At 40.8% G+C, this 27,421-nt stretch overlaps 2 protein-coding genes across 7 annotated transcripts; both read right to left on the reverse strand.

Annotated features, from left to right (window-relative positions):
- Positions 1-441: 441 nt before the first annotated feature.
- Positions 442-13,123, reverse strand: rereb (arginine-glutamic acid dipeptide (RE) repeats b). 3 transcript variants are annotated; one of them, XM_085456851.1, is made up of 17 exons: positions 12,803-13,123; positions 11,904-11,952; positions 10,889-11,013; positions 8,637-8,736; positions 8,455-8,553; positions 7,997-8,077; positions 7,713-7,866; positions 7,480-7,566; positions 7,184-7,377; positions 6,835-6,993; positions 6,304-6,414; positions 4,603-5,738; positions 2,985-3,189; positions 2,199-2,901; positions 1,967-2,107; positions 1,699-1,873; positions 442-1,469 (listed from the first exon to the last, which is right to left on the reverse strand). In XM_085456851.1, the coding sequence occupies exons 1-17, from the start codon at positions 12,826-12,828 to the stop codon at positions 1,436-1,438; spliced, it is 3,579 nt and encodes a 1,192-aa protein (XP_085312977.1). In that variant the 5' UTR covers positions 12,829-13,123; the 3' UTR covers positions 442-1,435. The 3 variants fall into 3 exon arrangements, with proteins under 3 accessions (XP_085312977.1, XP_085312978.1, XP_085312976.1); XM_085456852.1 differs by having other exon boundaries at positions 1,699-1,867; positions 6,835-6,996; XM_085456850.1 differs by having other exon boundaries at positions 6,835-6,996; positions 12,803-13,122.
- A 5,398-nt stretch (positions 13,124-18,521) lies between these two features.
- Positions 18,522-25,779, reverse strand: eno1b (enolase 1b, (alpha)). 4 transcript variants are annotated; one of them, XM_085456854.1, is made up of 13 exons: positions 25,693-25,757; positions 24,224-24,372; positions 24,000-24,094; positions 23,727-23,822; positions 23,119-23,177; positions 22,944-23,013; positions 21,945-22,078; positions 21,597-21,819; positions 21,250-21,447; positions 20,610-20,811; positions 19,925-20,033; positions 19,556-19,614; positions 18,522-18,775 (listed from the first exon to the last, which is right to left on the reverse strand). In XM_085456854.1, exons 3-13 carry the CDS (start codon positions 24,082-24,084, stop codon positions 18,706-18,708), a joined length of 1,305 nt encoding a protein of 434 aa, XP_085312980.1. In that variant the 5' UTR covers positions 24,085-24,094; positions 24,224-24,372; positions 25,693-25,757; the 3' UTR covers positions 18,522-18,705. The 4 variants fall into 4 exon arrangements, with proteins under 4 accessions (XP_085312980.1, XP_085312981.1, XP_085312983.1 ...); XM_085456855.1 differs by lacking the exon at positions 25,693-25,757 and adding an exon at positions 25,553-25,684; XM_085456857.1 differs by lacking the exon at positions 24,224-24,372 and having other exon boundaries at positions 25,693-25,779.
- Between the last annotated feature and the right edge of the window lie 1,642 nt (positions 25,780-27,421).

Raw genomic sequence — 27,421 nt, forward strand, 5'->3', positions numbered from 1 at the left:
AGTGTCTCAAATTTATCTTGTTGCTCTTGTGAAATGACAATTTTGTTCAAAGATTTTCATGTAAATGGTTGTTGTCAAAACACTTCATGTGATTTGCTTTTAGTGCCACAAACGATTAAATGCAATCAAATCAAGAATGAGAGCCTTTTCCTGTCTGAACACAAGCTGAACTTCATAACCTCCAGAAATGTAAAATTAGCTGCAGAATGGTTCTACTAAGACATTTTCACACATGCACATCAGCCCTGGTGGAGCTGTATGCGAGATTGGCAATTTTGTGACACACCGGATTGGCTCTAGATGGATTATAACGTGCCAACTCCCTAGAACGTGTCTGAGGGAACACAGTAAGAGAATTAACTGCCTTAACCAAAGTGAGTATTTCAACTACACTTTTAGTGTCTCTTTGGGAAAAAGGAAGAGCAGGAAGTGCAAATAGGACATGGTGTCAATTCAGAAATATTTATTGAAATAAATATGTCATGGATACACTTTCATATCATGTCACATAAATACTGAATTTGGGCAGTTCTTTTTAAAAATGTTCAAGCTGAAGTTTCGATCCAATTAAGTTGTTCTCATTAAAACTGTAAATACGCTTTCCTAATAAAATCAATTAAAACACTGTCTGTAAAGACAGATCATGGTCCGATTCTAGTCACTGCAACTAATAATACTATATACTGTTTTTAGCTTATGACTTACTTTTGTGCTGGATCAAGGGTCGAGTGTTCACAACTACTGTTATATCAACTCGCTCATATAGGTACAATCTCAAAAATGAATGAATAAAAGCTTCGGTTATAGTGTGAAAAGATATCTTGATATATAAAACTTTCGGATTTAAACAAATATTTAGCAGATTTAGGAGTACATACAACCTCTACTATGCTTTCAAAGGCTAAACATCACAATGCAACTCGCTACTCTAGTTTGGTGAAAACTGAAGACTGAGTCATGCTAGGTTATTACAATCATCCACACATCGATTTAAATGTCATTCTGTACAAGGAAATCTTTTAGAAATCATTACAGAGATAGTTATAGTTGACACCAAAGTCAGTCTGTTTTCATATCCTTTATAAGAGCTGAATTTTAGCTCATTTAAGTGACTGCATAACAAACAAGTTTTTTAGAGTCACTTTAAATCTCACATAAGAGTCAGAATAATAATATTATTATTAATAATGCTATTATTATCAGTGTTGAATATTATAATAATAAAGTAGTATAAATTTTCTAGTGATATGAAAATCTCAGACGGACTTTGACAGTCGCATTAAGTGCTGAACAAGGAATGCACATAGAGATCCACAAATATTTTTCTAAAATATATTAAAACAAACAAAAATGACACAAAATATTCTCTTACAGTTTCAAAAGTACACAGTATTGGGTAAAAGTTTAGAGTTTCAGGGCATGCACCTCCTTGGACTCAAGATGGCTTGTCACCTTCTTTCTTCAGACGGCTTTTGACAAACAGAAAAAGAGTTAGATGGTGCAATGACGTGTAACAACTGACATGAGTTTCCCTGAGCAGTGTTGACTGCATGTTGGACATTTTGGCAAATGATGTAAAAGTATCACTGAAAAGTACAATTTCAATTTGTACCTTGCGCAGTTAAATGGTCAAACATGAATTCAGATAGAGAATTTTATTATTCAAATTACTAAAGTGACCGAATAGAGAGAGCTCACCTGTAATAATCCTCCTGACCTGGTAGAGGGCCTCCATGCAGGTGATGCCCGTGCAGCCACTGCTGCTCCATTGCCATCCTCTGCAGCTCTGCAGACTGAGCATGCATGGCCTGAAGCTGATGAGCTGCAGACATCGGAGGAATTGGGCCCTGCAGCTCTCGTGGATACGCTGCTCCTTTTCAAATTTAAACAAGGTCACAGTGAACCAGTGGAATTTAGAAATGAGTCAAGATGTGGTCTGTGACTAAGTACATTAAAGACTACAAACCAAATAGTGGGTGGCGCAGCATCTCATGATCATGAGGAAGATCGCTAAGTAAAGGGTTGGGGATTGGGCCTGCAGGGAAAGGGAATCGGGCCAAACGTGGTCCTGTTGCCAGAGGATCCACTAGTGGATGAGGGCTTGAACCTGTTTGAAGAAAAAAGAAAGACCTATTGTAAAAAGCTAAAGTAATATTAAGACCTTGATATGTTGAATACTGCTGAATAATTAACTTCACCTTGACCGAGGGGGTCCTGTTGGTGCAGGTGGAGGTGGGAGTGAATGTGAGAGTGTTGGTGATGATGGGGTGTAACATTAAGCATCTGCAGCCTGGCAGCAGGATCAGTCGCCACTGAAGCCATCCTCTCAGCGTGAAGCCGCTCTGCAGTGAGTCGCTCAGCGTAAGTCAGCTCCGGGCGCAGCTGAGGTGCCGCTAACACCATTCTTTCACGCTCTAGGTGGTTCAGCCCAGGATGGAACGGCGCAAAGTGATGTGGGGGCCCAGGTATGTGAGGAAGACCTAATGGCCCATGTCTTGCAAAGTGCTCCATAGGGTTTGCAGCAGGGTGCAAGGTTTCCAGGTCTGGGGGTTTGACCTCAAAGCCAGGCTTCATCCTCTCGCGTAACTCCCTCTCTCTGAGGTTCCTCAGCTCACGCTCTCTGAGGCTAGGCTCAGCACTGTACAGGCCAGGCATGTGATAGGCCAGCAAAGGGTCACCAGGGGTCAGGGACACATAGAAAGGATGGTTGCGGTTGGTGGGAGACATGACATGGGGTCGGGCGTATTCGCTTAGGGTGCGCAGGGCAGGTGTGTCTGGGCCAATGTAGGGAGGAACGGCTGCTACTGTGGTGGGCGGCTGCTCAAAGGAGGGGCGTCCGTGGCCTTGAGCCACCATTTGAGCTTCACTCATACGACTGTCATGAGAGGAGCTGGATGCTCTCTGTAAGCAAATGAGAGATAACTGTTGACATGTTTTATGTAACAAAAAGGGGAAAAATGAAATTAAAAGAATATTGCACTTACAGCACTTCTGTCGGCCTCCCTTTCTCGCTCTCTCTCTCTGTCCTTCTCCCTTTCCCGTTCTTGTCGAGCACTGAGCTCAGCTTCTCTCCTGGCCTTTTCCACAGCTTCCTCTCTTTTCTTGGCCAGCTTGGAGGATGGCAGTGGAGTAAAGAAAAGGTCTGTCCTGGCACACGAGTTGTAGCCACGATCCAAGTGCTTGATAAACCTGAAATATTTAACAGATATGCATTTATGAGCACTGAGTATCAGCTTCATATGCACAAAACTGCATTACGAATCATTCAAAAAGTTTAGCTTTTATATTATAGACGCAAAGTCTAATGAAATTTAAACAACACTTTCATTTAATGTTGATTTGCTTGCAAAAATATCTATTTTTAGATGGTTCTTTAAATGAAGCATTGAGATTTTTCTTCACTTAACCTGAAACTCATTTATGTATGTTTATTAAATTACTCTCAGCTATTAAGAAACTTTATCAAGAACCAGTATTGCAACATTGTTTATGCTCATTGTTTGATTGCCTTACGTCCATCACTTATCTGGAAATGAAAATAAAAGTAAACGTTATGATTTTGATCTAAGTCTCCCAATACAAAGAGCTTCAGACAGACTTCAGGCAGATTTAAAAGCCTGGTGAAACATTTGAAGGGCATTTTGGATCAACTTAAGTTCTAGTCGAAGAATGAATCATTTTGTGTGAACTTCCAGACTAGCTGAGGGGTTGGTGTGAGTTTATTATCCTGCCAATTATTGTGTTTTCAATTTTTTTTGTCACGCTTTACAACAAATTAATAATATCAAAATCTAAATTTTGACCGGAGACAAACAGAAATACATCCAGTCAATTTGGTGGAAAAGCAAAATGTGCTGCAAACTGGCCCACGGTTAAAGCAGCTACTGTAACAGTAGTTCCCATGACTACTTGTATATGAAAAGTGTGACTTGTATTGATACATAAAATTACCACCACAGTCTACAGTCCATTTCAGCTGCATTGCTCAGCTCTTTGACTCTGCTCCAATACTTTTACTCTTTTAGGTGTCATTGCTCTCACACATCTGTTTGTTTAAAGCTTCAAGAATTGGTGTAAAGAACAATAAAATATAAAACTTAAGAAAAAATACTGCCATCTTGAGATCACAGAGACTTACATCACACAGACTCTCACACACCCTTTGCACTGGACTTTGATTTTTATCTCAGCTACGCTCCTGCATAGTTTAACAAGTGCATCATACTGAGTTGTGATGCTATCTGCTGACACAAACACACTGAAAAGATGAAAACAAAACCAGCTATTGTATTGCGGCTGGTAAAAATTCACTGTTCACTGATTGCCCAGGACAAAAAATATCAGACAAGCAAGTTCAGAGAGGAGATAATGAGCCTAGTGGAGAATTTCTCAGCTGAGTAAAGATGAGATATACTTTATTGTTCTCAGACATTTCTCAGACAGAAGTGCTGAACGCGAAAGGGAAACATATTTTTCTCACAGGTCAAAACATCTTTTAAAAGGAGAAAAAATGCTGGACTGACATTTCTCAGGTGATTTTACTGCACCTGTCAAGTAAAACCTGGATTGTTTTTTGCAACAAACAAACAAACAAAAACATACCGTGCAGACTGACTGGCATGACTTGCCATGTTGACAATGGTTGGCTCTGGTGAGGGGCTTCGAGGTGGAGACGGTGGGCTCTCAGCCTCCTCCATCTCATCAAGAGGCTCCTCTTTAACCTGAACTTGCGAACCTCCTGCAGCGCTGCCAGACGAAGGTCTCAGAGGAAGAGATTGGAATGATGGCTGGAGGCTCGGTACAGGGCCAATAGCAGCGGGTGTTACAGAGGTGAGGGGGTGTGAGGCTGCAGCAGGTGAGTAAGAGGAAGTCATGTTTTTTCCAGAGTTTGTCTGCACCTGAGAGATCACTGGAAGCTGGCTTGGAAGTGAATGCACAGGCAAAGGTTGTGGCATAAGCTGAAGAGGGGGAGGGGGAGCACCTGGAGGATGCTGGTTGGGCAAGGAATTGAGAGGCTTTAGAGCAGGAGGCGGCGGAAGATTAGAGGGCATCTGGGGGAAAGGTGTAGCAGACTGATGGGGAAGCTGTTTGTGTGAAGGTGGAATAGGAGTAGTGGGAGGAGGCTTGACTTGAGGACCAGGAAGAGGAGGCTGGTGGAGCTGACCATCCCTAAAGAAGGATGGGGGTCGTTGGGGGGGCAAAGGTGATGGACCATGCAGCTGCAAAGGCTGTGCAGAGTTGAGAGTGGATGGGATCTGAAATGCTGGAGGAACAGGAGACTCCTGTTCCAATGATGATGGCAGAGCAGGTGGACCGGAAATACAGTGAGGGGTGGGCTGTGCACGGCTATTTGTGCCTACTGTGGCAGCTGACTGGCCAGTGGCGGCCTGAGGGGGATCTGGAGAGGGAGGAGGGGGGCTCTGAGCTGGGTCTGCAGAGGGTATGCTTTGCAGTAGCTGGGGAGTGATAGGCTGTGAGGGGAGGGCTTGGGGGACCGGTGTGTCAGCTAACACAGCAGTGGGGGCAACCGGCTCTGATGGAACACCGTTGGGCTGGGCAGATGAGTCAGAATCACTCTCGTTGCCCTGCTGAGGGCTGGGAATGCTAGGAGAAGAGCTTCGGTTGTCTTGATCGATGTCTTTGGTGTCACTGCTGCCATCGTCCTGAGCACTGCGACTCTCTGAAGAGCTTTCCTCCTCAACCTCAGCCTCACCCTCTGAACGCGAGCTCTGTGGATCCTGGAGGAACACACACGCACACGCACACACACACACACACACACACACACACACACACACACACACCAAAAAGCCTGGTTCATATTGTACTTAAAAGTGAATTCATGTCTACAGTAACTGTGTTTTTATATATACTGAATAACAACAGGTTTTCTTTAGATATTATGGGGCGATCGTGGCTCAAGAGTTGGGAGTTCGCCTTGTAATTGGAAGGTTGCTGGTTCGAGCCCCGGCTTGGACAGTCTCGGTCGTTGGGTCCTTGGGCAAGACACTTCACCCGTTGCCTACTGGTGGTGGTCAGAGGGCCCGGTGGCGCCAATGTCTGGCAGCCTCGCCTCTGTCAGTGCGCCCCAGGGTGGCTGTGGCTACAATGTAGCTTGCCATCACCAGTGTGTGAATGGGTGGATGACTGGATGTGTAAAGCGCTTTGGGGTCCTTAGGGACTAGTAAAAAGCGCTATATAAATACAGGCCAATTACCATTTTTACCATTACAAAAATGATGAGGATCATCATAAAAGTGTTACTGCAGCTTTAGTTTGCAATAAGTGCTCATGTGCTCTCACCTGTGTCTTTGGCCTTTTAGGTGTTACTTTCTCAGGCTCATCGGGCTCCTGAGCAGCACTTTCCCGTACACGTTTTGCTGACTTTTGTGACGTGACCTCCTCTTTTATCCTCTGCAGAGGACAAAAATGTCATTACTCTCCACAAATTAGATGACTCCAACCGACAGAACTATACACACATCGTAATGCTGTGCACACAGCTGTTTAAATATTAGCTTTGTTAAAAGACCGAAAGTTGAGGCACACAACGATGTGTGCTGCAGGTAAAGTTTCTGGGCTGCCTTTCCTCATCACAGCCATCCCTTAAGACTCTCTCCATTTAAAGCAATGCATTATCAGGGACCGTAACATCTAGTCTTTTTCCTGAAAAATTATGTGGTTGTCAAGGCAAAAAGAAAAAAAAAAAAAAAAAAAGAAACCCACACTCCACTGTTTGGCAGCAACCAAAGTGACCCACAAACAACCAAGCTAGTATCACAAGATAATTCCAAACAGGTCCAACAAGTATACGAATAGGTAATCATGCTCTACCTTGTTTGTTTTCTTTGTGGATTCATTCTTAGTATCTGTGGAAGACGATCTCAAAGAATTGGAGATGGATCCACTCGGGGAGGGCTGGTTACTGGACTGCTGATCCTCACTGGTCGGGGAGCCTGTAAGCCTTCTGTGGCCACTTCGTAACGATGATAACTGCTTTAAAAACAAAACAGAACACACATTTAATATTGTTAAAACCCAAAACAAGGATGACAAGTATCCCTTACTCGCAAAACCTGCAAAGAGGTGAAGCAAGACTTAAAGCTATGAAATCGAATTTAATTGTAATCTAATGTCATTGGTAATAGTGAGTGTGTGGCTGATCTGCCAGCCTCACGCTTACAGGTGCTCTGCTACGCCGTGTCCTCATGGCATGCTTGCTGTTCACTTCTTCCTCCACTTTAACAGGTTTAAACATGAACGGAGCGCTTCCTGACTTTGGGGCTGACGGCAGACATCCGTGTTTGTTTTCATAAGTACGACAACTTGTACACAGCAAAGGGTTGCCTCTCCCACCCTGGTGCCAATCCTTAGAAGCTGTAACAAGAAAAATGGCTTTAGGTACAAGTTTCACTGTTAACTGTTTAAAAACAGCTTTCTTTATCAGCTTTTAGCCACTGTTCTAAAACTAAAACTCACTTGTTGTGCCACAATGACTGCAACTCTTGCTTTCCTGTTCACTGTCTTCACTATCAAGATCATCATCACTGGCAGAACTTGCATCCACTACAAGAAAACAAACAAACATGCCAAAAACAGCTTAGACCAACACAAAGTCCAGCTCATAGGACTGCCAAACCTCTGGATTTTACAATTACCCCTCCATTCAACAGACTTGGGGACACCTTTCCAAAGAAGCTTATGAGGATTACCTGAATAATTTCGAGACTGTGCGTTCAAAGGAGAAGCTGCAGATCGGGTTTTTGCTTTGCGAGAGGACGGCTGCCTGCGCTGCTGTCGGTAAGCTCTGGTTCCTGCGGCCTCTGGTGTTTTCTTCCAGTGGTAATAGAAAGTGATCAGTTCTCCCTGATGACAAGAACACAGATAGTCATGTTATGACTGTCATGTTATGGCTTTCTGATCAAAGATGTGACAACAGTGACATGTTACAATCATTATAAATTGCTTTGTCTGCAAAAGCATAATGTGAAATTACAGTCTTTTTGCTGGGGAGGAAGTCTTTCCGAATGCGGAAGAAATTTTTGCCATATTGTCTCAAGCCTTTGATGAAGCGTTTCTGTAGGGAGCAACAGAAGGCAAAACAAATTGAATGATATTCAGGCAGAACACTATTACAAACAGGAGCTTTCAATAAACATGCAATTGATTTACCTTGTAAAACTAGTGATCTGCTTTTTAAAACATGTAGCTGTTACAGACGCAATGCTACTGCAGAGATGCATCATATTAGATTCTATCTGAAGAACCATTTAAGATGCAGGCAAACTGCCCAAGTAATAATAAAACAAAATACATCTACACTACCCGCAAATACTAAATGTGTTACATATATTTAAACCCTTTAGAAATTGTATAAGCTTGCACAAAGATCTAAAAAACCTTTAATGCAATATAACTAAAAAAAAAAAAAAAAAAAAAAAAAAAGGCTCTCACCACGTCGTCTCCCGACCAACACTTTTCAATAAGTTTTGGCAGAGGCTTCTTAACAAGACGCTGGAGAGCTTTTGCTGCATCATAGTGACTTGCATGAAGCTAAAATAAAAATTGTGGATTTTAATACATCTGCAATAAATGATGCTGGAAAATAATAATATGACTCAAGTTGTGCCTCATACCATGTTCAGAGCATTGAGTGTGGTGTCATCACGGGAGGCTGCTAAACATCCATCCTCTGTGGATCCACCATCACACATCCCTGCAAATGCCGCCATGCTCCTTGAAAATAAACAGAAGTATTTATGTTAACAAGTGAAACCAATGCTGAAGGGGTACCTTTACCCTTTCTTAGTTTGACATTACTTTTCCTATGTTGCCTGCTTACATGATATTTAATAAATCAGGCAAAAAAATAAAGGCGAGAACAGCAATGCAGCTTAAGAGCAAGAAAAGCAACATTTATATCATTGGAGTAGAGCTGGGCGATATGAGATTTTTTCATATCACGATATGTTTTTTTCATTTCAGGCGATAACGATATCTATCACGATATAAGCCAAATAACTATATTTGTAAGATTTAAATGTGCCGTTGCTCACAAGTAAAATGTGAAATAATCAGCAGCTTGTTTTTAAATATTTATTTCCCATAATAAGTTCAACAGGGTAGATGTACTCAGATAAATAAAGGCAAATATTGCAAACTACACAAAAGGCAGCCGCTAAAGCGTTTAAGTTTCAAAATAGAACAAACGAAACAGACTAAATTGTCAATTCCACTTAGAAACAAAGTATTAATTCTAAAAATAAATCTTAGTTTGTTTTACAGAAGAACAGACAAAACTGACTAACTTTTGTCAATATCAAATAAACTGAGAACTAAAAGGAAATTCTCAATCTCTCCTTGTTGTATAGCTGAGCTTTTCAAACAGTTTTAACAGTTACTTTAGTCTGACAAAAGCCGAATGACGAATTAGCGCTTCCAGTCAGAGACTGAGGCTACGTCCACACGTACACGGGTATTTTTGAAAACGGAGATTTTCCGTTTTTGTTTTAAAAAAATAATCCCGTCCACACATAAAGGCAGAAATGAAGGAAAACGCTGCTATGAACATGCCAAAGCAGCAGGTGGCGCTAGATTCCTAACCGTGCAGAAATATTGGCCAATCAGAAGTCTAGAAGCCTCGGTGGGAAAAAGTAAACAAAGCTGGGGCATAGAAGCAGAACCGAGTCGTATGTGTGGAGGGACAGTAACTGTGTGTATATGTAAGCATTTAAACACTGCAGAGAGTAGAATTAACAGTAACAGTATTGTAGAAATTCATTTCACCGAAACAATAACATGGCGCACAGTGTGACGCATGCACCAGTTTATTGTATTTCCAGACTTGCTTTCGGCACAATTTACAGTGCAGATACTCTGTTTTTTGTCAGACTTGAAATAGCCGAAATACCTTCACACTACGGAACTTCTATGGCTCTTCCGTTCGACAATCTCTCCGGCATTGGAACCGTCATCTGTTTTCTCTTCGGTCACGCTCGGTTGATTTTTCTAGTCGGCACACTCATTTCCTCCATTACGCGCTGGCTCCATTACCTGCTGGCTGCTTCCCAAACAAACACATGTGCGGCTTGGCACTTGTGCTGTACGTAACAAGTCACGCAACGTGATGCTGCGGCTGTGATTGGTTCGGCTCTGCGCTACTGAATTTGGATTGGCTGACCTTTTTTTTTTTTTTTTTTTTTTTAAAGAGGACAAGAGCGGCGAGGTATATCGCGATAGCTTAATTTCTCTATCGAGTAAAAGTTATATCGCGATACATATCGTTATATCGCCCAGCTCTACATTGGAGCACTATTTTTTTTTAACTAACAGGTACCGACGAATGAAAAATGTTGCTGAAATGCTGAATACCAACAAACCACCAACACAAGCAACTGTAAGGCCAGATTAGATACAGCAGTATTCACTAAATCCCTGCATCACCGCCTCAATATTTTCTAACTTCAACATAACGCAGCAAAAAAACTCAAAACAAAAAGCACAATAGAGTCTGAACTGACTGAAATCTACTGCAACCAACCAGAAAAGAAATTATCTAACAACAATAGCGAAACCAAGAGTGGTTCTATTTTGCATGTACTTCCTCATCTGTAACACTTTCCTGATGACTGTGTCAAAAGTGGGCCGGTAAGACTGGCTCTCTTTGCCTTTTAGTATTTTTACACCAATAATGGTACGTACTGCCAAAACACATTAAAGGTTACATAACAGTTTTAGATTATTTTGTAATCAAAAAGTTACATCTGTATTTAGCTGTTCAGTAAGGGCACTGAGTTATTTACTATTAGATGTTATTGTAAATTTCTGAAGAAATTTTATACATGCAATTTTTTTTTTATTTGCAAAAGGTGCCAAGACTTCCACTTACCTAGCAGCTCTGAGGTACATGAGAAGGTCACAGTCATTGACCCCAGGCGTCCACATGAGCTCCTCACTCTCTGTTTGAGTTTGCAAACCAGGCGCAGGCCGTGGCTGCAGCTCTGGGAGCTTGGCCTGCAGTGCAACAAACGAAAGGCCAAAAGCACAGCAATTAAATAATCAGTACAAGGGACAACAAAAGCAAAACTTACAAAGAAAAAGCTACAAAAAACACATTATTAGCATGTGTATGAAGTAAATAATGGTTTAAGGTTTTTCTGGTTATCAAATAGGTTTAGCAAGCTGAGTTACATAATAGGATTTCCATGAAGAAACCGGAATGTAACATTAGCTATGAAAGAAACATTTACAAGGGATGCATGTATATCTTTCTTTAATTCACACAGGCTCAAATATATAAATCTTTTATTTATTTGTTATTAGTCCTTTATTTATCCAGGTAAATATCTCATTGAGATGAAAAATCTCATTTCCAAGAGAGACCTGGCTCTTGGCAGTGCTGACAAAGCCGAAGCCTATTAACTTGATTGACAACTGGTAGTTTCTCTTTGCCACCTTAAAAAGGATTTGTTTGACAGCACTCATTGGACTGACCAATACTTAGGTATATTGATTTTCCTTAGATCTTGAGTTCCTTGGACTTTCTCATTGTTCTGAGTATGTATATGTATATGTATGTACACACACACACACACACACACACACACATATACATACACACACAAAAAGAGCAGGATAATACAAACAAACAAAAAAAATCACTGGAAACAGCTGTGGTTATCATACAAATTGGTGCAGCCCTACAAATAAGAAAAAGTTGTGAAACTGCAAACCTGTGCAAGTCCCTGCAGGTTTGAAAGACACATGTTTAGCTACATTGTTCAGAAAACACCTCCTAATCTCAACAAGTCTTGTGGAACTGGCTGTACAGTGAGTCTAGTAGCTGGTGCATTTCTTAATTATAGTTTATTTATAAAAATAAATAAATAAAATAAAGCAGCTACCTGATGACTTGGCCCCACTCTGATCTCTCCCTGTGTGCTGTTTAGGCTCCTGAAAGTACAGAAGAAAAACAAAAAACAGGCAGCATTACATTTCTACACCAGAGCAAATTAAACTCAATTGTATTAATTAACTGCAGTCTGAAATGCATACACATGTATTTAACAGGTAATTAACGCTGTACGGTATGTAGTCAGGCACAAGATCAATATTTGCATGTAACTTGTCAGAGTAGCTTCCCTCGCACAGACTGCACAGTGATTTCAGCAGTGCGATAACATCCCGCCCCTCCGCCTCTGTGGGCCAATCTCAGCCGTGAGCAGCGACGTTTCCTTATATTACATGAATGAAATCCGACGCTACAGCCATCGCAAAACCCTGTCAATCAATCATACATGAGCTGCTAATTTCTACGGACACCATTACGAGAACAGTGTGTGCTACTTTTGGAGATCAGACTGACAGTAAACCCTACCCAGCCTAGTTAACCTAAGCATTCCATAATAATTATCAACATTAGCATGCCTAACATTTTGACACCGATTAGCAGTCTCTCATGTAAATACATGCCTCACGGGAATTCCACAGCCGATTCAATAAATGTTTGCAAACTCTACCTAAGGTTAATCCAATTTACTGACATTATTTACACGATAGCTGCAGAAATAACCGTGCCCAGAAAAGCGTTTTGACAAGCCCGTGCCATTAGCTGCTAACTAGACAGTAGCGTTACGCTGTTATTTTGGCTAGCTTGTTAGCCAGGCACGAACTTCGTGACCACTGACACTCCGACTATTTCACACAAGCTGCTCTCAAAGTAACGCGGGGAAACACTAAAACACACATTTCAAGACAACTAAATAATGCGACGTAAATGAAGGCGGCGAGTTAATGAAGTTACCTCCGCGGACTGAACAGGTCGTCCATGTCGAAGGATGTTTGGATGTGGCTTGTTGACACTACGCAGCGCAGTCAGCGGGCGATACACACAAACTATGCGAATCCCCTATTACATGGCTATTCAAAATGGAGGCGGTGTAGTGGAGGGACTCGCTCTATTTTTTTTTCCCTGTGCAATGACCTCAGCAGCCACAGCTAAGACTTCAAAGTTGCCTGGGTGTACATAACTGAGCATGTGCCGCGGATCAGCAGCAAGCAGCGCAAACGATACCGAGGCTTCATGATCATCATCACCACCACCAGCAGCTGCTGCTACCGCTACTGCACAGGCAGCCATGAATCAAACAACACACCATACTGTGTGTACTGCTGCGGTTATTAGACAGCATTTTGAAACACATCACACCACATTGACCGCCACCTACACAAGCTGTGATTTAGACAATACACTTAATGCGGTTCAGCTTTTTTGTTGTCACATTTGCTTTGAGTTCACCACAAACAGAAGTAAACAAAATAACCATTAAATATTACATACATGTACATTGCAACCCGCCATATTGCAAATTGTTAATAATAATAATATTAATATATAATGTAATAATAACGTTAAAAATAAATTATTATTATTATTATTATTATTATTATTATTATCATTATTATTATTATCATTATTATTATTAGTTTGCACACACTCTTCATGGGAATGGCTGTCATGGTAATATTGGACTTTTAATGATTTGTATGAACTGCTTTTTCTCGCGCTCTCTCCAGGGTCAAATACTGTGCGGCAAACATTTTAAATGTCTATTTAAAAAAACAAAAACAAGAATTGGGTGCAAAATTTTGAATTTATTTTGGATTTTCTCTAATCCACACAGGGTCAATAGTACACACACAAACATGCACTTAAATCTTTTATTAGGTGGTGCTGAAGGTTCACCATCGACATCTAATTAGTGATCAAAACTGACTACAACTAATAAGTTTCTTTTTGCCAGTCGCTGGACTGAACAATACTCTGGACGATAGGGAATCCAATGAACTCAGTGGACATCTAAGAAGAATTGTAGAACCATTTCTAAACTGCAGATTCCAGGATCTTCATTACACTTTTGTTAACACTTTTGCAAATATCTGGAGGAAGACCTAAAGTGTCACCCTGAGATGACAGGAAGTTGTTTGAGATATTCAGGAAGAACCCAGAAACCATCATGGCTCATTGGAAATTGGTGGAATACCAGCATCACTGTCCACAGTTAAGCGTGTTTTTAAATTCTCCCTCAGCCCTCCCAGAATCTGGTTCTGCTGGAGGTTTCTTCCCCTTAAAAGGGAGTTTTTCTTTCCCACTGTTGCCAAGTGTTTGCTCATAGGGCATCCTTTGATTCTTGGGGTTTTCTCTGTATTATTGTAGGGTCTTTACCTTACAATAAAAAGTGCTTTGAAGCGTTACAGCTGCGTTACCTGAATGACAAGAGGCATGTATGTCCTGATTTGCTCTAAAATTATACAAGTCTGAATATTCTGAATCTTCCTGCATCTTTGGTTTGGACATTTAAGATTTTATGGGAGAATCACATTTATATTAGGGTTTGCGATTTACTTGTAATAGTTGAGGATAGCGTAAGCCCTATTTCAAAGTTGATCCTCTCATGTCTGCATATGAGAAGGAAAAACACAAAACAAAAACTAAAAACAGCATCAGGAGCCAGTTTAACTAAAAAAACAAAACATCAAGAACGAACTACTACAAGTGTGTTTTGCTGTTGTAATATACACTGATCTTATTAACAATACAATACAATTTTATTTATATAGCATGTTTAAAAAACCAGAGGGTACATCAAAGTGCTTCACAGTAAGGAATAAACAGTAAATGATTACATTGAACTGTAAGTCATTAAAACAAGCTAAAATAGAGAACAAACAAAAGCAAGTAAGTAGAGATAGAGAGAAATCATGATTATCCAGAGAAATGAGTAGCGAGCAATTAATGAGCGGTGAGAATTAGTGAGTTGGAAAAGCCAGGTCGAATAGGTACATTTTCAAGCGTGCTTTAAAGGATTGAATGGAGTCAGAGGGACGAACAGTAGCAGGAAGACTATTCCAGAGCTTTGGTGCTACAGAGGCAAAGGCACGATCACCCCTAGTCTTCAGACGGTGCCTGGGCTGGGCCAGAGGTAACTGACCAGATGATCGTAAAGAATAGCCGGGAGTATAGAGACTGAGGAGGTCGGTGAGATAGTCAGGGGCAAGGTTGTTTAGGCATTTGAAAGTAAGCAGCACAACTTTAAAATCAATACGAAATTTAATAGGCAGCCAATGTAAGTCAGAGAGCACTGGAGCAATGGAGGCAAAAATGCCGCTGTATTCTGAACATCAGAATCAGAATCAGAAAGGGTTTTATTGCCAAATGTTGAGCGGGTTTACAACATTAGGAAAATGCTGCGGTGCTTCAGTGCAAACATACTGTTATAAATACTGTTATAAATTAAGCTTAAATAGACATGAAAATAAAAATGAGAATAAGAATTAAAAGTGCTAAGTAGATAGATAGATATATACATGATATATACATGAGTGCAGGTGGTGATCAGTGCCAAACATGGAATGATGCAGTGAACACAGCGTAGGGTCATGTGTTAGTGGCGGGGACAGTCATATGGTTATTGTTCATGTGTCCAACAGCAGAGGGGAAGAAACTGTTCTTATGGCGAGAGGTTCTGGTGCGAATGGACCGGAGCCTCCTGCCTGAGGGGAGCAGGTCAAACAGACTGTGTCCAGGGTGAGAAAGGTCAGCTGAGATCCGAGCTGCACGCCCCAGTGTCCTGGAGGTGTACAGGTCCTGCAGAGATGGGAGGCTGCAGCCAATCACCTTCTCAGCAGAGCGCACAACACGCTGCAGTCTCTGTTTGTCCCTGATAGTGGCTCCAGCGTACCACACGGTGATGGAGGAGGTGAGGATGGACTCGATGATTGCGGTGTAGAATTGCATCATCGTCCGTGTTGGCAGGTTGAATTTCTTCAGCTGCCTCAGGAAGTACATCCTCTGCTGGGCTTTCTTAATGACGGAGGTGATGGTGGGCTCCCACTTCAGGTCCTGGGTGATGGTGGTACCCAGGAAGCGGAATGAGTCCACAGAGGTGATGGGGGTGTCAGTCAGGATGATGGGGGGGAGTGGGGCTGTGTGCTTCCTGAAGTCCACAACAATCTCCACTGTCTTCTGGGCATTCAGCACCAGGTTGTTGTGGCTGCACCAAGACACCAGACGTTCAACCTCCCTCCTGTAGGCAGACTCATCCCCGTCCGAGATGAGTCCAATAACGGTGGTGTCATCTGCAAACTTGATTAGCTTGACAGACTGGTGGGTGGAGGTGCAGCAGTTGGTGTACAGGGAGAAGAGCAGGGGAGAAAGAACACAGCCCTGAGGGGAGCCGGTGCTGATGGTCCGGGAGTCCGAGACATTCTTTCCCAGCCTCACATGCTGCTTCCTGTCCGTCAGGAAGTCAGTGATCCACCGGCAGATGGGATCAGGCACATTCATCTGGGAAAGCTTGTCTCGGAGATGGTCTGGAAGGATGGTATTGAAGGCAGAGCTGAAGTCCACAAACAGGATCCTGGCGTAGGTTCCTGGGGAGTCCAGATGCTGCAGGATGAAGTGTAGGGCCATGTTGATGGCGTCATCTACAGACCTGTTGGCTCTGTATGCAAACTGCAGGGGGTCCAGGAGGGGGGCCGTGAGGGTCTTGAGGTAGGAGAGAACTAGGCGCTCAAAAGACTTCATGACCACAGATGTCAGAGCCACGGGCCTGTAGTCATTTAGTCCAGTGATCCTAGGTTTCTTGGGGACAGGGATTATGGTAGGGGACTTGAAGCAGGCAGGCACATGATATGCCTGCAGTGAGGAGTTGAAAATGCAGAAAACACTGGGGCCAGCTCGTTTGCACAGTGTCTGAGAGTGGCAGGAGACACACCGTCTGGGCCGGGAGCTTTCTGAGCATTCAGACTCTTAAACTGCTTCCTCACACCTTCTTCATGAATATGAAGAGTTGTGGTGGGAGGAGGTGGTGTGAAATCCTCTTTTGTGTGGGGTGAGGAGGGGGGTGTTGCAGGTGAAGTGATTGAAGGTGGTGATGGCTCTATGGAGGGGGGAGAGGTGGGGGAATGAGTGTCCAAAGTGTCTCTATTGTTGGGGTCGTTGGAGGTGTGAAGGCTGCCTGATGGCTCGTCAAAACGGCAGTAAAAGTCGTTGAGGGTGTTGGCTAAGAGCAAGTCATCAGTGGAGTGGGGGGTTTTAGGCTTGTAGTTGGTGATATTCCTAAAACCTTTCCACACAGAGGCCGAGTCATTCTCTGAGATCTGCTGCTGCATCTTCTCAGAGTGCTGATGTTTAGCAACGTCCACTTCTTTAGTGAACCTGTACTTGGCCTCTCTGTAGCAGTCCCTGTCTCCGCTTCTGAACTTCTTTCTCTTTTCCAGCCACAGCTTTTTGAGTTTAGGAGTAAACCAGGGTTTGTCATTGTTATAACTCACCCTGGTGTGTGATGGCACAATGCTGTCCTCACAGAAGTGGATATAGGAGGTGACAGTGTCCGTAAACTCGTCCAAGCTGTTAGAAGCAGCCTTCATTGTGTCCCAGTCTGTAGACTCCAAACACGTGCGAAGCTTCTCCACAGCCTCGTTGCTCCAGTTTTTTGGTCCTCACGACAGGTTTGGAGAGCTTCACCTTCTGTCTGTACGCGGGGATTAGGTGGATCATGACGTGGTCAGAAAGTCCGAGTGAAGCGCGGGGCACCGCACGATAGGCCCCGCTGATCGTGCTGTAGCAGTGGTCTAATGTCCTCTCCTCTCTGGTTGGGCATTTAATATACTGCTTGTATTTGGGAAGCTCATGGCTCAGATTGGCTTTGTTAAAGTCCCCAAGAGCAATAATGAGAGAGTCCGGGAATGTCCGCTCCATGTGCAGTATCTGCTCCGCGAGTGCGCACTGAGCTGCCTGCGCATCCGCATCTGGCGGGATGTTATCATTGGAGGTGAGCGAGTTACAATAATCTAATCTGGAGGTCACAAAGGCATGGATACGTTTTTCAAGGTCTTTGTACGGTATTAAACGTTTGACCTTTGAAATTTGGCGCAATTGGAAGAAGCCAGATTTAACCACAGAGGAAACCTGTTTATCCAGCTTAAATGAACTATCCAGGCAAACACAGATTACTTACAGTGTCTGTAAGAAAGCAAGCAAAGGGACCAAATCGGGCAGCTAGCTGATCTCGTGGACTGTGACTATCAAACACCATAATCTCAGTTTTCTTCTCATTTAAAATGAGAGAATTGGCAGACAGCCACTCTGTGACCTCTTTCAAGCAGTCAGACAAACGATTCAATGAAGCTGGCAGGTCAAAAGATAATTGGAAATAGATTTGAATGTTGTCAGCAGGCCCCCTTATTTAGAGGTAGAGTCATCTCATTTTCCAAATAGCTTCATTGTCTTTAATTTAACTGCTGACCCCCCCCCCAAAAAAAAAAACAAAAAAAAAAAAAAACTGTGTACAAGCCAAACATCTGGAAAGATACTATGAAGATCACATTGTTTAGACATCTTAAAAATTGTATCAGAGTAAAATATGTAACATATGCACAATAAAAAGAAATAATCACAATGTATTGTGTCAACTCCAACAGATTTCAATAATTATTTTACTCCACAAAAAGAGAGAAACTTAAGATGGAAGAAAACTTTATTGTAGAGTCAGAGTTCAAGTAGTTTCAGGTAGTTCTCTATTCAGTATTACAGCAGGTTTTATGCGAGTAGTTCTACATTTATCCTTATTGCCGAAATGTATTTTCATTTATTAGCAAACAAATTACTGTGCATTTGTGTGCATGCACATATTTGTAAAGTCTTCACTCCATCACTGGTTTTCTGAAGTTTTTTCCAGCAAAGCGAGCCTTGTCTCCCAAATCCTCTTCAATTCTGTAGTGAGAGAGATTCAAAATTAGTTCTGCTCTTTAATTTAGTAAGAGGTCTTTTCATCACACTTAACATTTGATACAAAATTTACTTTCAATTAACTTTTAAATTTACTGTTGCCATCTTGACTGCAAAAAGCCGTTGTGATGACGATGGGTGGGTCTCACTTTTAAGCTGCATGCTCATTGGCCAGTGAGTGTGCTGGTTCATATCACAAATAACGACCCAAGACAAGTGACTGAATGCATAAACTCAGCAGAAAGATGTTTATAGAGGTCAAAACACTGACTTCTGTAAACACACTAAAGCCATTTTCCCATAGACTTCTATAGGAGCAGAAATATTTTTTGCAACCACAACTAGCGCCACCTGCTGGCCTTAAGATAGAATCCAGGCTTAACCTCCTAGGACCCACATATGTGGACATCATATTTTGGGTTGTCTAGACCAAAATACTACATTTTGCTCTACAAGGGCCTGAAATCCACTTACAAGGACATTATACTGCCACTGTTCTATCAAAATTTAAAGCAAATGTCCTCATATGTGGATCTCATTTTTCTCAGAAACAAAAATCAGGTAAAAACAAATGAAAAACAAACACATAATCCTTTGTTTTTACATTAATCAGGTCCCAAACAACTCAAATAGCAAAAAGGAATTAAAAATGCATGCCATGAAAGAGTTCGGGTCTCAGGAGGTTAAAGCACTTGTTCATGTTTTACACTTTTTATGCTCATTTCAGAGAAGCATGATAAAACTTGTGAGTTGAGTAAAGCTCACCTGAGAATCTGGTTGTATTTGGCCAAACGCTCAGAGCGGCAAGGAGCTCCGGTCTTGATCTGAGTGTGTCAAAGCATTGTTTATTTTAGCATTTATAATACATGTGTTCAAGTTGTATTATTATAATTAGGATAGACTTTCATTTATATACTGCTTTTCTACTCTTCTCAAAGTGCTTTAAAGTCAGATTTAACCATACATTCATACAGTGCTTTATTCTATACACTGCAAGCACATCATCTATCTAAAATCCACATCCAGTTTAGGAACACTAATCCCCTTCTCACAGATACAATAAGGCATTTGGATTCTAGACAAACAAGTTTCATTTTATGTTCTAAAAAGTCAAACCTTTACATCAAGTATTACCTGTCCGGTGCATAAGCCGACCACCAAATCTGCAATGAAGGCGTCTTCAGTTTCACCAGAGCGATGGCTCACCATCACACCCCAGCCGTTCTGCTGGGCCATCTTACACCTGCGGAGAGCAACGAGATTTTCCTTAAATTCTACATGGATGATGCAATTCCAACAATTCATGATTCTTTTCTCACTCTTTTCACTTTCTTCTTCCCTCCTCTCTTCTTTGCATTTTAAGGTCTACCAATGACGTTATCATTCGATTGCTCTGGTTAGCATTAGCTTGTAGCATCATCAGCACTGTCACCAGATTAAAGCTTAGTTGGGATATTTGGGCAAGACTTTTAGGGTTTCCATGAAAGGAAACATGTTGGGAAGATTTGATTACACTTACAGTACTTACAGTTACTTATAGTAACCAAGGGCATAAACACATGTATGCTGAAGAGAGAGAGAAACCCATAGAACCAGGTCACGAAAGCCTGTCCTACTTAAACAAAGAAATTATTTTCTATACTTTGCTGTACCGACAAAGTGATCATGATACGTATTTCACGCAAAATGAAGCGAAAAGTTTTTTGTAAAATAACATATAAAGCTGTCCTCAACTCAAGTAACATTACAGTCACGTCACCCACACCTTAAAATCTAATACTTATATAAACATTTGTATGAGTTTCAAAGGTTCACTTACGCCCTCATGGATTCTGTAACTGTGCCAATCTGATTGACTTTAAGCAGCAGACAGTTGCAGGCCTTCTCCTCCACAGCCTTGCTGATGCGATTAGGGTTAGTCACAGTCAGATCATCGCCAACAACCTGGATGTCTGTGCTGCCAGTGAAGTTGGTCCAGGCTGCCCAGTCATCCTGGTCAAATGGATCCTCAATGGACACCACTGGAAGGACAGTTAAACAACATTACTATGACTTGTGATACTTTAAAACCTAATAAGTCCAAGACTTATTAAAAGAAGTCCTACAAGACAAGAAACACCAACAACACAATCTGATTGTTGCACTTCTGCAATTACATTCAATAGAGGAATATTGGAAATGTAGCTTTAAGTTATTAAGTTAATTGATTTTATTGGAATTTTTAAGTAGTAATAAAGAGGCCAACGTGCAGCAACCATTGCTGCTGTATACAAATGGCACATTCAGTCAATGCAAATGTATCAAATCCACATTTAACTGATCATTAGGAAAAAAAACTAATTATTTGAGTTCATCTGAAAACTGTTGTGCTAATTATAGAAGCAAAAACTTTGCTTACTTTAAAATGACTACTTACAACTCGGATTATTTGCAAAAAACAGACAGTTTCGGGATTTTACCTGGATAATCCTTCACGAAGCTCATGTAGAGATCAGCCAACTCGTCGGGTGTGATGTAACGACTCGGGTCATCAGGTGACTTGAAATCCAGGTCATATTTTCCATCCCTGTAGAATTCAGATGCTGCTACATCCATGCCAATCACAACCTCATCTGTGTACCCTGCTTTAGCAATGGCCTCCTTCAGCAACTCCAGAGCTGCAAGGTTAAACATCACATATGAACAAACATGTTCATTATTTGTTACTGAAGGAATATTCTCGTATAACTTGTGTGTAACTTCTTTTACACGACATTATATATTTAATAAGACACAACAGAAATACATCCTTAGCACAAATGTTTACCTTCCTGATTTTCCAGAATATTTGGAGCAAAGCCACCTTCGTCACCCACATTAGTGGCATCCTGGCCATATTTCTTCTTGATGACACTCTTGAGATTGTGGTAAACCTCGGCTCCAATGCGCATGGCTTCTTTGAAGGTGCTAGCCCCGATGGGCAGGATCATGAACTCCTGCATGGCAAGCTTGTTGCCTGCATGAGAGCCGCCGTTGATCACATTGAAGGCCTGATGAATGCAGAGAATGGAAAAATAAGGCATGTTAGAATTATAATAAGAGGTTTACTGAAAGGTCAACTGAATGAAGACAGGCCAGCAAATTTATGCGTGCCATCAGATAAGCAAAGTCTCACCGGCACAGGCAAGATGACCTCTGGGTTTTCTGCGAGGTCAGCAATATGGCGATACAAGGGGACTTCTTTCTCTGCTGCACCAGCTTTGCAAACAGCCAGAGACACACCTAGGATGGCGTTTGCTCCAAACTTGGCTGTTAGTTGTAAATGAACAAAAAAACAAAAACAAAAAAAAAACATAATGTATATAATTATTTTAAATGTAATAATATTGCATTAGTAATAAATAAAAAAAATCAGGATGAACCACCTTGATTCGTCTCACATTGAAATAAATGGATCTAATTTGACTGTAAACGCTTAATGACAATCATCTTTAAAGGTGCAATATATATAACATACTCAGTTTTTTTTGTAATTGTTGCTGGGTTCACACCCCGAGTTCCTTTCCCTAGCCCCTAGGACTGCAGGATGCCAGTAGCCAGAGCAGAGGACATCATAAGATGGGTATACTACATTTTAATAAGTGTTGCGGAGCATCTGGTGACATCGGGAGAAGGATGATTTCCAGTTTCTGTGTCGCAGCTATAACACGATGCATGAGGGGAAGAATAAACCTACCATTACTGAATTTTCCTCAGTGGGGGACAATAAAGGATATTTCCATTCTATTCTATGCTCGCTACATAATCCTCCTATCCAGTGGTCATTTGCAAAGGTCTTAAACCGCTGTTGCATTAACCTTTTATGGGCACCTTTCTTTAAACTCGACTGATAACAGGTTAAAATAAAAGGTTCTTTTTAATGTAATTTTGGACTGAGGGGACAAAGACTGCACATTCACTCACTACTCCATCTTAAACACAGCATTTGAAAACCTTTTAGTGTAACTAGAAGAAAACAAAACTCTTCTCATTGGAACAGTTTTGCAATTCTGCTGATTAGATGCTTCATTTGTTTAACATCACCATTAAAGGTATGAGAAATCTGTCATCAAGCAGACATTTATGAAGACTATGCTGTAGTGTACATAATAGTACAGATGCTTCTGTCACTTACATTTGTTCTCTGTGCCATCCAGGTCAATCATCATCTGGTCAATTCTCTCTTGCTCAACCACAGACACATCCTGAGCAGACAGTAAGCTTCACATTAGCATTTCATCATCGATGGAAACCCTTCCAAAGGTTACTTAGCATACATATTAGAAAATGCAGACACTAAATGATCTTACTTGGCCAACAAGTGCAGGAGCAATGGTTGAATTAATGTGCTCTACAGCCTGTGAGACTCCTGTGAAGGACACATTAGAGATTATTTTATCAAAATATTATGGGCAACCCTTGCAATCTCAATATTAAAGCCATAGATTTAGCAGAACGTGCAACTTTTGATTCTAAAATTCATACTTTGACACAAAGAAAGAGATGTTTGCGTAATTAACTCTGTTATTTCCCCATAGTCAGTGTTTTAGCAGCTATTTTAAAATCAACATGCAAATCATCAATACTGAAATGACAGCATGCTTTACAGACAGCCCACCATGCACACTGATCGACTATTAGATGGACACATTTTTATTTTAAATTAGAAGGACAGGCAATGGAAACTCACTAACCCTTTCATATCTGGCAAAGAGAACAAGAGAGAGAGAATGGTGAGTTGTGATAACTCATAGAAAGACAAAAAAGAAATACAAAAAAGAAGTCAATATTTAAAGTATTTTTCTTAAAAAATGAATTATACTTTAAGTAATAAAGCTTCTTTATTAAAAACCAAAAAAAAAAACCCAAACATGTTTCAACAATTTCATGAAATTAAATAAAGGAAATATGTACAAACCTTTCCCAAGGTAGCGAGACTTGTCGTTGTCCCTGAGCTCCAAGGCTTCATAGATTCCTGTAGATGCCCCGCTTGGTACAGCGGCCCTAAACAAGCCTGGGAAAGGTACATGCAAACGGAAGCATGACAGAAGAATAAAAAATGTCTAAATAATAATAAAACAAACAAAACAAAACGTGCATAGATAACCACATCATAAGGACAATTTAGGTAATGAACACTATTTTAACTACAAAAAACAAAAACTGGCCCAGAAGGCACATTTAGGCCTACCCTTGTCAGTGTAAAGGTCAACCTCTACCGTGGGGTTTCCACGAGAGTCGAAGATCTCTCTGGCGTGGATCTTAACGATGGACATGGTGCAGGACCTTGAGAAGAAACAGAGCTGCACTTGTTAATATCGGACAAAAAATAAAAGCTGTTGTAAATGTAATAAACATACAACAAAAAATAATATATACGTTTCTATTTGAATTATTAAAACGTGTCTCCCGTACCTCTTTCACTCTCTCCCCTCTGCGAAGCTCTCAAACAAAAATATCCTGACCTAGCTGCAAGCTTAAAAGCGCCAACATGCATGCTAGTATGCTAATTGGATTAGGCCTCCTCATCTGATTAATCACATGGCAGCTGGAAATGGTTGCGTCTGTCACAGCAAGGTTGAGCTTGAGTTACAGTTTGTTTGTGTTGATGCAGAAAAACGTGAGGGACTTCAAGGTTTTCATGAAGAGTAACAATGCTATCGTGATTACACTGACTCCTTTTTTGTGCCAATACTACCCACATAGACGTGTTCAGTAATCTTTTCCATTTGCTTAACAGATAAATAAGCCAAAACATAATGAGGATTACTAGAAACTCAGTAAAGAAAAACAGAAAACACCAAAACAACAACAAAACATTAGAGAAACAGCAATTTCTGTTTTAGCTCCCCAATATTGTCCAATTCTCTTAGTAGGAACAGAAGCGGCAACTCTGAGAAGTCCTCCGTTCTTGCTGTCTGTGCCTTAGGATAACAGGGTATCTATGCCCACTGATCTGCCACTGCCAGTTATTCCTGATGAGATGGGTTTTTAAGTTGTTTTTTGTGGACTCATCTTCAAATAGCAATATCTAGAGACACACTTAAATCTTTGTAAGTCAAATATCTGCCGCAATGTCTTCAGGAATATGCAATTTCAAAAGTGTAGCAGAATTTCAAAATCATGCTCTGAGGCTTGAAAATTCATTCATTGAAGCATAAAGCATCGATCAAAAGGCTTATCCAGCAGGGTCTGATAAAGACTTCATAATGGATTTGCATTATCTGATTTGCTTAATAAACTGCTCCATGACCTGGATGACTGAGAACCTCTGCAGACTTCATGAAAAATAATGAAGAATAAAGGTGGTCATACCAAATATTGACTTTCAAGCTCATTAGAATTGCACAAAGCCGTTTTTACCTTATGTACCGTGTGTCCAAGCATGCTCCAAATAAATCACTGCAACCATTTTATAGAGAAATATTTTTTAAAAAGCTATAAACACTATATTTGATCTTTTTTGGCAAAGAATATTGATATTTAATTAGCATGAATATATAAATCTTTTACATTTTAACATCTTTTCTTACATGACTTCTATTAATGCAAAATATAATGATTGTAAAGGGACACATACTCAAGGAAATCTGAGGTTAAGCTTAAAAGTTGGCATTGTGGAATTAAAAACTGAGCAAGTAAAGGTGGTTGAATGGGAAGATACAAACCCTCAGTTAAAGATAAACACATAAATGTAAACTAAACGCAGAGTGTATGAATGACTTTTTTTTTTAATATACGGACCTCGATCGTAGCAGCAGCGCTGCTGATGGGGATGGTTGACAAATATCAGCTAGCTAAACTTTACAGAGAAAACGAACTATTAAACAAAACCTACCAAAACGGCCAATTACATTAATTAACCGTGGCCCAGAAATAATTACCTTGACAACAGATGCAGAAAACTTTGAGTCTGTGGGAGAGCAAGAGAAAAACTACCGGGTACAGTGGGAGCGAGAAGAGACGAAGAAGAAGAATAGCGCCTATGTGCGTGCTGCTGCCCCTACAGTTTCCAATGTGAACTACAACCCCATCAGCTTCTACAGTAGCCTGTGTAAATCTTGTAGGTAAAAATGTCTGTGTTGCAGACTTTTAACAGGAACCATTCTATCTATCTGGACTGAAAATCAGTTGCAACAAGTTTTATGGAGCAATGAATCCAAATTTGAAATTTTCAGTCTAAATTGTTGTCAAATTGTTATCATTGTTGTTGTTTTTAAATGTAATTTCTGGTTAAAGAAGTCAATTCATCATTTGTTATGGTAAGCAATATAATAGATCTGTAAATTTTAAACAACATAATTCCATAATTTAAGTGCCATTTCTTGCATTTGCGCCACCCGACTTTTGGATACAAACGCATACAAACTGCTTGTATCAGTGTGTCTGAATGGGTGAATGAGGCGTATTGTTTGAGTTCTCTATCAGGGTAGAAAAGTTCTATATAAGAACCAGTCCATTTACCATTTACTGTTTGCATATAGTTGCAATTTAAACAGGCTTTTATGTATTTTAAAAAAATACATGTTTCTTTAAAATGTTACAAAATGATGTGATCTAAAAAATATTATTATCACACTTATCGATGAGTGACAAAATAAAGGAAAAATCTAAACCTTTGACCCTAAAAAAGGGATGTGGCAGTTTGTTCATGCAGTAGGACACATTTTTCTGGGATGCTTGGGTCCAGTTCTCTGCTTTGACAGAAGAGTAACTGCAAATCAAAACAAGATTCTGAGAGTAAGCTGCTTTATCCTGTCATGTAATGAATCTACCCTGATGGGAGTGGCCTTTTTGTGCAAAGCTGTTATGCACTCATCTGTATTTCATACGATCCCACTTAGTGATCTGTTTTTGTTGTTATTTCAGACTCTCCCCAAATCTGATCAAATGACGGGTTACTTATTCGTTCATCTTCTTTTGTGTAATGACACTTTTGCGCATCACGCCCTTGATGCCGCACCCTCAGGCTTTCATATCAAGTTTCATTTAAGCACTTTTGGCTCTGCTGTTCTTACCTAGCACTCATAATCTTGTGATCGGAAAACATAACATGTGGGATCTTACACTAGTAAATTTGTCATGTTTCCTGTTCCCTTTTTGACAAAACAATCTGCATTTTCTTTATAAGATTTCACAATACTTGATAATGGCAGTCAGTTTTTTGTTTTTAAAGACGGACAGGAAACGCTGGCAAAGACAGCAGAGGAATGGCATGTGGCAAAGGCCCAGCTGGCTGGCTGGCTGGGACTTGAACTGGGGTCTTAGCTGCTTTTGCATCCTAATCCAGTTAGACTCTAGGTTTCCCCTAGCAGCTTTTCTTTTTGTACATCTACAGTGGGGCAAAAAAGTATTTAGTCAGCCACCGATTGTGCAAGTTCCCCCACTTAAAATGATGACAGAGGTCAGTAATTTGCACCAGAGGTACACTTCAACTGTGAGAGACAGAATGTGAAAAAAAAATCCATGAATCCACATGGTAGGATTTGTAAAGAATTTATTCGTAAATCAGGGTGGAAAATAAGTATTTGGTCAATAACAAAAATACAACTCAATACTTTGTAACATAACCTTTGTTGGCAATAACAGAGGTCAAACGTTTACTATAGGTCT

The sequence above is a fragment of the Copadichromis virginalis genome, linkage group LG5 (assembly GCF_057382275.1).
Source record: "Copadichromis virginalis isolate Kocher_CV1m ecotype Utaka linkage group LG5, C_Virginalis_male_GT1.1, whole genome shotgun sequence".
NCBI lineage: Eukaryota > Metazoa > Chordata > Actinopteri > Cichliformes > Cichlidae > Copadichromis > Copadichromis virginalis.